This window comes from Poecilia latipinna, unplaced genomic scaffold, assembly GCF_001443285.1.
Source record: "Poecilia latipinna isolate Pla-1442-1.1 unplaced genomic scaffold, P_latipinna-1.0 Scaffold283, whole genome shotgun sequence".
NCBI classification, from domain to species: Eukaryota; Metazoa; Chordata; class Actinopteri; order Cyprinodontiformes; family Poeciliidae; genus Poecilia; species Poecilia latipinna.
Genome location: NW_015112899.1, coordinates 303,526 through 315,376, shown reverse-complemented (window position 1 = coordinate 315,376; position 11,851 = coordinate 303,526). Strand labels below are relative to the sequence as shown.

General features: G+C 38.4%; 1 protein-coding gene across 1 annotated transcript in view; it reads left to right on the top strand.

The window, feature by feature from the left end:
• Positions 1 to 4,318: 4,318 nt before the first annotated feature.
• Positions 4,319 to 11,851, top strand: part of LOC106948342 (noelin-2-like) — a 46,447-nt gene continuing 38,914 nt past the window's right edge. The window contains exon 1 of the mRNA XM_015033956.1: positions 4,319 to 4,936. Coding sequence (XP_014889442.1) covers positions 4,793 to 4,936 — 144 coding nt within the window. The 5' untranslated portion in view covers positions 4,319 to 4,792. The remainder of the gene's footprint in view (positions 4,937 to 11,851) is intronic.

Here is an 11,851-nt window from a genome sequence, read left to right as displayed (position 1 = left end):
TTAGTCCATCACTTGATCTGGATGGCATTAAGATGGCCGCTGATAATAAAGTAAAACTCTTTTATTTTTGATCAGGACATGGAATTTAAATCTTATATTAGACAGGTTTCTATGAATTTTTTTTCTTCATAATGGTGGTTTACTAGAAGTAGAATTTTAGAATTTCAGATTTTTTTAGTTACCTCAGCTTTACCCTTTAACTAAATCAATAAAAAAAATCTCAACTAAGCATCATGTCTGAGCTGGACTCGTGTCTGGTGCAGCTGAACCAGATGTTTCCTGTCTGAAAAATCTGAAGGACGACTCTTCTATGTGTCCGCCCCTGTGGCCAGTGATACAACCAACAACTGACTTCAAACCAGCCCTGCTTCCAAAAGGAACCACAGCTCTCAGGGTGCCAGGGAGCAGGGTAGGACTGGGATCTAAGTGCTAATGCACAAACCCTGAACCCAGGTTTGAACCCAGGCTCGGCCTTCACCAAGTCAACACAACAATGCTTTGGATTATGCCATTAACCGGCATCCAATTTGCGTAGCACTGAGAAATAGTTTGTATGATGAGGTCATCAGACTTACAGTTCCACTAGGTTTTTGCTAATTGCTGCTGTGGCTAGTCTAAAGGAGCTGTATTAGGGAAGCGTGGGGGTGGGATGCTCTGAGAAGCAAATGATTAGCTTGAGACTACAACAGCTCTGAGGAGGAGCTGTAGTCTCCTCCTCAGAGCTCCCAGTTTGCTTGCTCCCTAAGCAACAGCTTGTGGGAGCAAGCAAATGGAGATTGAAGGATCATCGAATCCCAGGTCTGCTTTTGATGCAGGGGAACATTTTAACATTATATAAATCTCAAAAAAGTTGATTTTTATATAATTACCCCCACTGTAAACTAAATTATATGGATAAATGGTGTAAATCTTAGAGTCCAGATGTTTATTGGCAATAAAGTTGTTTCCTTGTACATCAAGCATGCTTGAGTCTTCACTCCACAAGATCTTTGCCTCTCTAAACAACTTGGGAGGTGGTGAAGTCGTGCCAGAAACTTTTGAATTTCAATGTCTAGCAAAGGTGGTAAACATAATCCATCTGGCCATATTAATATAACAAGGATTCAACCTTTTCTCCAATTCTTCCCTCTCTGCATTTCTTCTCCAACTCTGAGACACGTTCTGTCTGCAGTCAATGCTTGAGTGACATCATTATGCAGCCAAGTCCCAGACTCTGCCTGAGGCAATTCACAGTTAGTCTATAACGTCTGGATGTGCAGTCTGCAAAGAAGGACAGAAATGGACAGTGATTGATCCGTATGACACTCTGCAGCCGGTGTTGATTCTTCAGGATTCTTCCAATATTGATTCATCACTTCAGTCGTTATACATGTTTTGATCAAACTTCATTTTATTGTAACTATGATGTTCATGAATAATAAACGTTAAACACTAGAGATCTTGAACATTAATTACTGGAGGTTTTGTGACGTGTAAGTCAGCATGCAAGTAAGACGTTTGTTCATGTTTGTTCAAAATGTTTGTTCACTATTAAAGTACATGTTCTTTTGTTCCACATTTCTTTTCTTCTAAAATCAAGAAGTAACTATAAATTTATATTTATAAAATATGAATATAAATATAAATATATTCCTCTATATTTTGTAACCGATGTTTGTAAAATACTAGCCCCTATTAGTCAAGAGCCCAGTTTTAAATTTTGCTCAATTGCTAACATTTGTCTATGACATAATGATGCACCAGTTCAAGCTTAACACACATGGCCTGCTCTTTAAAAAAAACATAATCCACTTCAAAGAGAGAAAAGCCGAGCTGAACAGATGGATGCTAATTCAATATTCAATATTTGCGTGACCAACATAGACTGACCAGCTTCATTTACTTTCTCCACTGTCATTGTTAAAACAGGCAGGCTACAATTCTAAAATATCGCTGAAAATCAATGTCATCATTCACCACTCTTTCTGTTCTGATTGGTCCAGTCAAAAATCAACTGGAGACAATCCAAGTAAAAGGGAGAAATCTCAGACTGTGATGGAAGCAAGACTTTTTTTGAGAGGAATTGCACAGGAAGGCAATGGCCAGGCTACCAAAATACATAGAAAAGAAACCACTGAATGTCACATGATCAATAAACCCTTCCCAGACCTGCTATTGCTGCTTGGCAGAACAAACTGTTAGTCAGCTGACAGGTGGGCGTTGGTGTTTGTTTGGCATCAGTTTGGCTCCTGCTGTGGCTGCTGGATGAAGAATTGGCATTGTAAACAGAACTGAGCAGCAATGGCTCTTCAAAATCCATTACAACATGTAGCCATATCTTTGACTTTGTTTTTGTTTGTATGTTTGTAGCAGTATTTGACTAAGTTTAGCTATTTAAAATCTTTTGTTTTGTCTCCTAGATAAATCTGAGGTTTTGAAAAGAAAGAAAACCACAAAACACTCTGAAACAAAGTCTGGAACAGACATATGAACTGAAAACTGGGACTGCAGATGAACTGCTCTGAACATTTATTATTTTGAATTATTTAATCAAATATCTTTGTTAATGTGCAAACTTGCCGAATCAGGGGTCGAGTTATTATTTCCCTCAACCTCTGTCTCTACTCCAATAATCATAGACATTCTTTGGATTTAAGCTTTAAATTCAAATTCAATTCATTTCAATTCAAAAATACTTTATTCGTACAAAAGGGAAATTAAATGTTGTTGTAACTTTTTTAATTAAATATGTATTAAGTGCCACTAAATTAGCAGAAATTGTAGTTATTTCTAAATTGGAATGGAAAATACTGTATTTGTGTATTTTTGTGGAAAGGTTGAATAAATCTCAACAAAGTATTATACTGTATCCTCAAATAATAAAAAAAAATATTATTTTTATTTGGATAATTTTCAATTTAACTGAAAACAAAATATTTTTATTTACTTGTGATGGTCTTACTTTTTTTTTAACTTATTAATAGACAACCAGTTATTTCACTATTGTGGGATGGTGCAGTCACAGGTTCTGCAGGTTATTGAGCTTTAAAAACTCAAGCAATAGCATCTGTTTTGTTCTGTTCTGTCCTTTGTAAATATATTATCTCATGAAAATGCAAATATTGAGTTACAAGAATTGGTGACCATAAATACTCTGAAAGTGTTTGAACCCCTCAGCTGTCTTGTTAGCTCTGTTTAGTCTCCACACCTCTTGAAAATCATCTAAGTGTGTCTAGTTGAAATATTCATGTTGGTTCTTATTTTCTGAAAGACAACATATTTATAATCCATGTGTATCCTGTAGTTTTTTTTTTAGTGAGATCAGACACAGCAATCTTGTTTCTGCTGAAGAGAACAAATGCTTTATGAAGTACTTATAGTGAGTTAGTTGAATTGTCAACAAGTAAAAGATACCTTCAAACATTAAACCTGGAGCAAATAAGATGACAATTATAAGATGTTAAGATGTAACGGCTAAGGTCAGGTTTATCAGCTGTTCACTACTGTCTGTCGTCTTTGCTGGTCTCTTCTGGTAGCAAAATATTAAACATTCAGCAATTGCCTCACTGATATGATAATATTACAGCAGTTTTAAGCATGTACCACACACACGGTTATCTGTGTGTGTGGTACATCCCAGGGATAAACGTGAGGCTGTTGCCCAGTGGTCACCGAGAGAGGAAGTCACCATGGACAGGTTTCCAGTCCATCACTGGATAGTTATTTTAAAAAAACCATTTCAGCAAATTTGATCTATTTTTTACCTAAGGATATGTTTTCTGCCAAATTTACTTTATTTATATATAATCAAAATCACTTTTTTCAGAATAAAACTTCTTTCTCCTTTTTTTTCTAAATTGAAACCTTAGACTAATTGTAGAGTCATTAACTCAACTGAAATGGCATATGTTATTATTATTGTTAGTTTTGAGGAATTGTGTTGCCCATAGTAACTCCGGAGAGCCACAGTTGATCATGGGTGTATTTTACTGTTTTTATACAAATATGACCACATGGTGGCAGAGCTGTGTCAGTTTGTGAAGCTTGTGCCATAATTCTCAGATGAGGATAAGTCAATCCTAAGCATTGTGCATTCATTCCATCATGTACTAAAGAAGAAAAGCGAGGGCAAACAGAAAGGAAAAGATAAGCATTCAATGACAACACCTGGACAAGAAAGGAACATCTTAGTTCAAACAAGTGAGAAAAATATAAAAATACAAATAAGAGGGATATTAAAAAAGTGGAAAAATAAATGCTATTTTTAATGGGGACTGTTATATTTTAAGCTTTTCAGTTCCCACTGAGATTCTTTTGTTAATTCTGCATCTTCGATGATCAAGTTGAAAGAACAAGGACGAGTCTGTAAACGATGGAGGGGTGTCTGCAGAGAGGGATCGGAGAGAGAGAGGGAGCAAAGAGTGGATAAAACCGAACAGCAGCTCTGGCTCAGTCACAACTCCTCAGTGCCAGACAAAGGCAGCAGCCCAAAACCCACACACACATTTAAAGAAAAAACCCAGACTGTTTCCGGAAGAATCTCCTGCATTCTGAGCTGAGTTTTGGATGCTCTGACTTGCCTTTACCTCTGGAGCTGATTGTGTATCAGGATTTATTCTCTAACTTGGGACCGTTGATGGACTTCAGCAGTGGGAAAAATCTCCATTGGATTTCCTTTCCTGTCTTGTGGCTGCACACAATGCTTCACTCGTAGTTCAGTGAGGCATAGCTACCTGCTGGTTTTAGGATGACTGCTACCAACACTTTAATGCTGCAGAGTTTCTTGTAATTGTGTGAATGTGTGTGTATCAGGATGACTGTTCCAATGCTCAAGATTGGTGCTGTGCTCAGCACCATGGCTATGGTAACTAACTGGATGTCCCAGACTTTGCCATCGCTCGTTGGACTCAATGGAACCATCATCTCCCCTGATGGCACACACGAACGGATCATCAGTGTATGTATCCCTTGTTTTTCTAAATAACATATTCAATGATATTTTATCAACTAAAGTGATGAACCTTGATGAATCTTTTAAGAAATAATTTACCTTCTAACTTCTAACTAATGTGCAAAAGATTTTTTTGGGCGACTTCTTTCTTTTATGTCTTTTGAAATTTCTCAGTGATGGATCAAATGCTTTCTCCTTCTGTTTCCTCCATGCAAATACTTGCATAAGTTCTCTGTGGCGGCATGCTTTGTTCTTACTGAGGCAAATGTCTGCCTTTTAAATGGGGAGGAAAAACCCAAAAGGAAATCTAGTTTCATATCTGAAAGTATTTATTCTGGACGCACATTTTCTTTTTTTTTTGTAAGAGGAAAAAATAGATTCTAACAAAAACTAAAATGCAAAGCAGAATCAGAAACCCTATTCAGAAATTTAAAAAGCTTTAAGAGATGTAAATTAGCAAACTAGATAGTGCAAATGAGTAAATATGTCTCCTCCTGGACCATATGCAAATTATGAAGCCACTGATTCACAAATAAAATTAAATGGCTTAGTAGGATTGCTCTGTCTCAGACTTGCTAGTGTGTTATTTCTCCTGTGAAGGGAGAAAAGGGGAAGGAATGTGACTCACCCATGGGACAACCAGCGGATTGGTTACCCTGGCAACACCCTGGCAGCCCTAATGTGTAGATGCTGGTCCACTGCACACATGGGAGTCTTACTTAATGGTAGTCTTACTGTGCATATTCATCACTTTTTCTCCGTGGTCGAGCTTTTCCTCATCTGTTTACAGAATCACAAACTCAAGATGTGCTACATTTAAGGTGGACATCAAGTGTGGATGTAGAGCTTCTTGTGTGTATTTGTCTCCAAAAATAAATGTGGATGAATAGGATGTCTTTAGAAGTGATGAATACACAACTGAGTGTGTTTTCGTGTTCGGAGCCTTTGACTTGGCTCTTCTTCGTCTGCTGCATGGCAGCACTTTGCAAGTTCAGCAAAGTACAAGCGGTCTTGTGAAAGCGGACGCCCACACACCAACAGATGGAGACATTATGGCTGCGAAGCAGGTTGAGAGTGTATTTGTTCAAGGTTTATTGACAGAAACCAAAAGTTGTTGTGTTCTCTGCAAACCTGAATTTGTAATTTTTTATACTTGACTGCACATGGAGAGCAGTTATACTAGTTCTATGCAAATGTAAGGAATATATTTTAAGCTGGATGTGAAGTCAAAGAATTGCTTATGTAAACATGAAAGTTATCAAGATTGAGTTTGCATGGCAGTTAAAGAAAAGTCATTATTTCAAGCATGCTGTCTGAGCATTTTTTTAAATCACATTTTGTTCATTCAATATTATTACAATTTGACTAAATCTATTATTTTCAGTGAATTTTGAAAGAACATTTTCCTTTCAGTCTTTATTGTACTGCTGAATCTCAGTACAAAATAATTTTTAATCAATCACATTTTATAGATCCCACAGGGACATTACATTAACATTTCTGTAATTCAGTTAATAAATTCAGCCTCTTATATATTTATTGGACACAATCATACTTGATTGATTATTTTTTGTTGATTTTACAGGTAATAAAATTCAGCCAATAAAATTCCTGTAAGTCAGTTTCTCAGACAGGTGGATTTATACATGACAGAATATTACATGATTACCCAGTTATTGGTTTCGTTAGAGAAAAAACTTTTGAAACGTATTTGAATAATGAGCCAAACTTAATGCTGGTGCCTATCTCCAGCTGTCCAACAGGCCAGAGGCGGGGTACACCCTGGACAGGTCGCCAGTCCATCACAAGGGATAATAATTTTAAAAATTCTATTTCTTAAAATGTATAAAAGGTAAATTAATAATTTTAATTGCATGATATCAGTAACATGTTTTTTGGGGGAATACCTGTAATATGAAATGATGAAAACTTTTAATAACAAAGATATTGCAAAAAAACAAAAAACAAAAAAAGACCTCACTGGGTCAAAGAAGACCCACTTGCACAGCAATGCTGGTGTTAAGAGGATCCTCCTCACCCACAGTTCAAAACAGATCAAGCAGATGGTTCAGAACCAGGTTCTAAATGTGACTGATGTGTGTCTAACTTCTGGAAAAATACTTACTGTCTTTATTAAACCTATCAAAAACACTTTTATTAATTTATTTGTTCACGAGTATTCTCGTAAAATCTCAGATTTTTACATGTATGAGTTGGAAAAGAGGACAAATACAAAACTTTAATTTATGTAATTACAAATTTAGATATTTACAAATTTAGATGTCTACCCATGCATTTTTAAATGACAGTAATCATTCCAAATACATAACTGCTTGTGTTTCCATAGCAACTAAAACAAACAAGAACCTGATACAGGTTGTTTGACATCATCATGTTGATGAGAACCTCTATGTTCTCATCAATGATGTCATAACAGTTCAAAGAGATACAAGAATACAAGAATTCTCAGTTTGCTTCTCAACTTGGTTGGAGGTAGATCGATTCCAGAGAGACGACTTCAAACTGATTTTACAAACCATTTTAACTGTTCACCAAGTCAAGAGGATTTTTGATATTGATGGGACCTTGGATTTCTTGTTACGACGGGAGTTGAAAAGTTGTTAGGATAGAGCATAAGAGGCAAAGACGTTTTAGTAGAGAGCTCTGAGGATGAGAGATCAAAATACTTTGGTTTGGACATTGAACCGTGAAGCCCAAAAGGACATGGAAGATTCCTTTAAAGATGAGGAAGTTCACTTTGAAAACACAAATGATGGAAATGTGTGGATACATTTTGAAGAAATCAGCTAACTCTTTGCCAACACAGACATTACAAAAAAGTGTCTTTACCAGTCTTCCCAAAAACATAAAGGGCCTGGATGTGAAACCAAGCTTTGACAGCAAGGAAATTGTGACAAATTTTGAAGAAATCTTTGAGGATTCATCATTAGAAGAATCCTCTTCAGCAGAAGAAAACTCACAAGATGAAATTCAAAATGACAGATAATTTCGGCAATGTGGATGTTCATGAGCCGACCATGTAGTTTGGTAGATTTCCCAACTCATTCTTCAACTGTTGGATACAACACATATCATTATGAATTTGAGTATTACCAGAAGGTTTGTAGCTCAGTATCTGGACTTTTTGCAGAAATGCCATTGTTTGAAAGGTTTTTCTTTACAGCAATGCAACATTCAGGAAGATATTTTCCCCCAGATGAAGTTTTTGCAGTTCAGAATGAAATAATTGAAACACTGAAGATGAAGGATGTAGTACATCGGGAGAAGCCAGGAGTATTTTTGTTTTTTGTGTCAGACTATCTGACCCAATTTGGCATTAACACAGACTGTGAGCTGTACACAGCTGACTATTGTGGACAATGTCAGAAGTCTTCATGTATTATTTGTAAAGTTGGTCCTGTCATTCCTCTAGCAAAGGAACAATGAGACACTACAACTACTCTTCTAAACTATTAAATGTGTGGAATTGCAAACTGTTGTGATACCTTCAACTCCAACATAAAGACAAAATGCTTTTTAAATGACACTGATGTGATGATACTGATTGTCCCATGGTCATACAGTCCAGATGATTTAAGATATCCTGTGATTCCTGACCCAGTCTTTGAAATTCCTGTAAAAACTGTAATTCAGTTGTGCCATCTGTCCTCAGTCATTTTCTGGTGACAAGCAGCGACTTTTCAAACTAACAGCCTTTACACATATCTGATGTGTGGACAACTGGTGTTTAAGGCTGAGGATGACCGGGTATCACTTTCAAATATCGACCATAGCTGTACATCTACAGCTATGAAAAGACCACAGAAGGACAGGACAAATTTAAATGTTGGGCTCAAAGTGACCACTGACCAACTACAAAGATAGTGCTTCAGACACATTTTGGAGGAAGTAGGTGGAACATGGCCCGCACAGAGTCGGCCATGTTCCCCTCCTCCATCATTGAGGCGGCTTATCAAAGTTATGGCCACAAGGTTGTCAGTGTCTGTTTTGGGGGGCAACCCCAGAATCAGCTCATGGGCACCAGAAGGGAGGGATACTGTCAAGATGAAGATAGTGACCTATCGGATGTTTTTGGCCTGTGGGACCAGAAGCAGCTGATGGGAACAGACAATCTGACAAAGAGAGAGTTTACCAGGACTCGACAGCAAGCAACAACTACGGACACACAAAGCAGTTAAACAGATTTATTGAAAGTGCGAAGTGTAACATTTAAGTAACCAGCCAGAACCCAATACGCAGTCAAGACAAGAGGTCAATAGTCAAATATTTATTTAAAAATAAATTGATGATGTTGGAGGGGTTCCACAGGGTGTGGTTGCAGTGTTAGGTCTGGAACACAAAAACAGAAGTGAGAGTCATGACTGGATGAAAAGAACAGAGAAAACACAAAAAGAGATTTATCAGGTATGGGGATCCACAGGGGTCAAGAGTCCAGCCTTGGGAGGTTTGAGAGAGTGGAAACTCGAAGGGCTTATGGTCTTAGGGGGATTCACTAACGACAGACAAATATCCACCAACCAGGTCTCAGGAGTCAAAACGGTGCAGGGTCAGGCAGAGGAGGGTCTCAGGCAAGGAAAATCCAATATTCAGTTTGCTAGAGGCAGGCAAGGTTCAGCAACAGGGGGTCAGAAACTCTTCTCAAAGCTGAAAGGGGCTAGGCAAACAGTGGTCAAAAACAGGCAGGATCTGAAACGAGGAACTTCTTGGACTTGAAACAAGGCTGTGACTGGGGCAACAGACGATCTCACACTGAGCAGGTAATGAGCAGCTGTTTAAATAGGGATCAGCACAGTACGGGTGAGGGCAATGAGTAATCAGCCTGAGGGAGGGAGAGTAAGCAGCACAATGAAGGTACAGTTGAAATCATTACATCAAAGTGTAATGGAGAGAGACTGTAGAGGTTTTGATCTGAGGTAGCAGAGAGAGACCAGACCAGAGGAGGAACTGAGAAAGAGATGAGTGGTTAGACTGGGGAGTAAACGTGGGAGAGAATGATAAAGTAATACTGTATCGACTTCAGTCTGAAGATCAAGGTGAGCAGAGGTGAGTACATGGGTTCCACAGCAGGTGATGCGGTTGTTGGTGCTTCCTGTGGATGAGTCTCATCAGAAGACTGAGGATGGACAGGCAACAGCCTAAGGTGGTTGAGGAGTTATTCAGGAGTTGGGCCTAGAGGAGCAGCAAGGAGAAGAAAGGGATGGAGTAATCCAGGTGATTATGAGAGTCAGAGAGTGGTCAGTAGTGATGGGTCCGGCAACACCGATGAGTCGGCACATGCGGCAAGCCCATAGATCGAACCCCATGTCGGTGCGCTTATCGCTTTCAGCAAATCACGTGACCAATACGAGAACTGTTTCGAAATGACACTGATGCGCCAAACCATGTTCATAAGGAAGCAAAACTGTCAACAGGATGCATTTGCCAAAAGAATTATTGATCTTTTATGGCACAGCGTCAACTATGGAGCAGCCTCAAGGCAAAAGAAAGGTTTCCGCAGTGTGGGACCATTTTTATTTTACCCCGGAAAATAAGGTTGCTTTCATTTCGTTGTTGTTTAATTTGGCTCTTTTCAGTTTCTACTTGATCTACCTGAAACCAAATTCAGCTGAAATTGACTCTTAGTTTACTTTCATATTATGTTTTGCAGGTTAAGGGTCGCATATGTTTGACAGAAGTGTCATATAAATAAATCCATCTCCTAATGCTGAGGCATTATAGGGCCTGGCATGAGAATGAAAGATAAACTCAGGTATACAGCCATTCTACAAATTACTCAGTTGCTTTTAATAAATTATTTCATATAAATGTATTGTTTACTTCATTTTTAGCCATTAAGCTTCAAGAAAGCAGATGGTGGATGAGGCTCTACTGAATTTCATTGTCAAGGATTGCCAGCCTCTCAGCATTGTGGAGAGTGAAGGGTTCAAGGAACTGGTTCAAGTCCTTGAACACTCATATGGTTTGCCAACCAGAAAGGTTTGTGTGGAAATTATCTAAAGTAGGAGTATATGATTTATTTAATCTTTAATTTAAATATATTGATTTGCTTTTGGTTTGACTTGGTATAATTTTTCAGACCATCAAATAAATGGTGGCCAAAAACTATGAGGAGGAACGGGAACGAATGAAAATGGAAGTACAGCAAGCTGTGGCAGTGAATATAACGGCTAAAGTGGACATCTGTGAACATGGAGGCTTATTTGGCTCTTACCTGTCACTACATTAATGAACATTTACAGTTATGTACATCTGTATTGGGTGTGCAATACTTTCCACAAACTCACGCTGCTGACAATTTAGCCCAAGTCAAAAGAGTACTCAATGAGGTGCCAACACGCTGGAACAGCACATATGAAATGCTGTCAAAGCTACATGTTGAGAAGGAACCAGTGTGGGTATCTCTGGCCTCTCTAAAAACAGATTTGACTCCACTTACAGCTGATGACCACACCATCATAGGAGAAACACTTCTTGTGCTTGCTCCTTTCTATCAAGATATAGTGGAGTTGTCTGAAGAGAGGCGAGTGTCAGGGTCCAAGGTCATCCCAATGACGAAAATGCTCTATCTTGCACTAGAGTGTAATGCATCAACCTTGCTCACCCAGGCAGCCATACACTTACATGAACACCTGAAGCATTGAGTCACAGACACTGCTTCCAATCTGGAGTCAAAAAGTTTGTTGACCCTAGCAACACTTCTAGACCCCAGATTTAAATCACTTGGTTTTCGACAGTTCCTCCAAAGGCAATGATGCCATCAGCAGACTGTGGTCAGAATGTGCGTCTATGATCAGCCGCAAAATGAGCCCCAGCTGGGACTGTCTTCAGAACAACTGTCTGCACCCAACTCAGGCATGTTATTCAGCATGCCTGAATATATATATATATATATATATATAT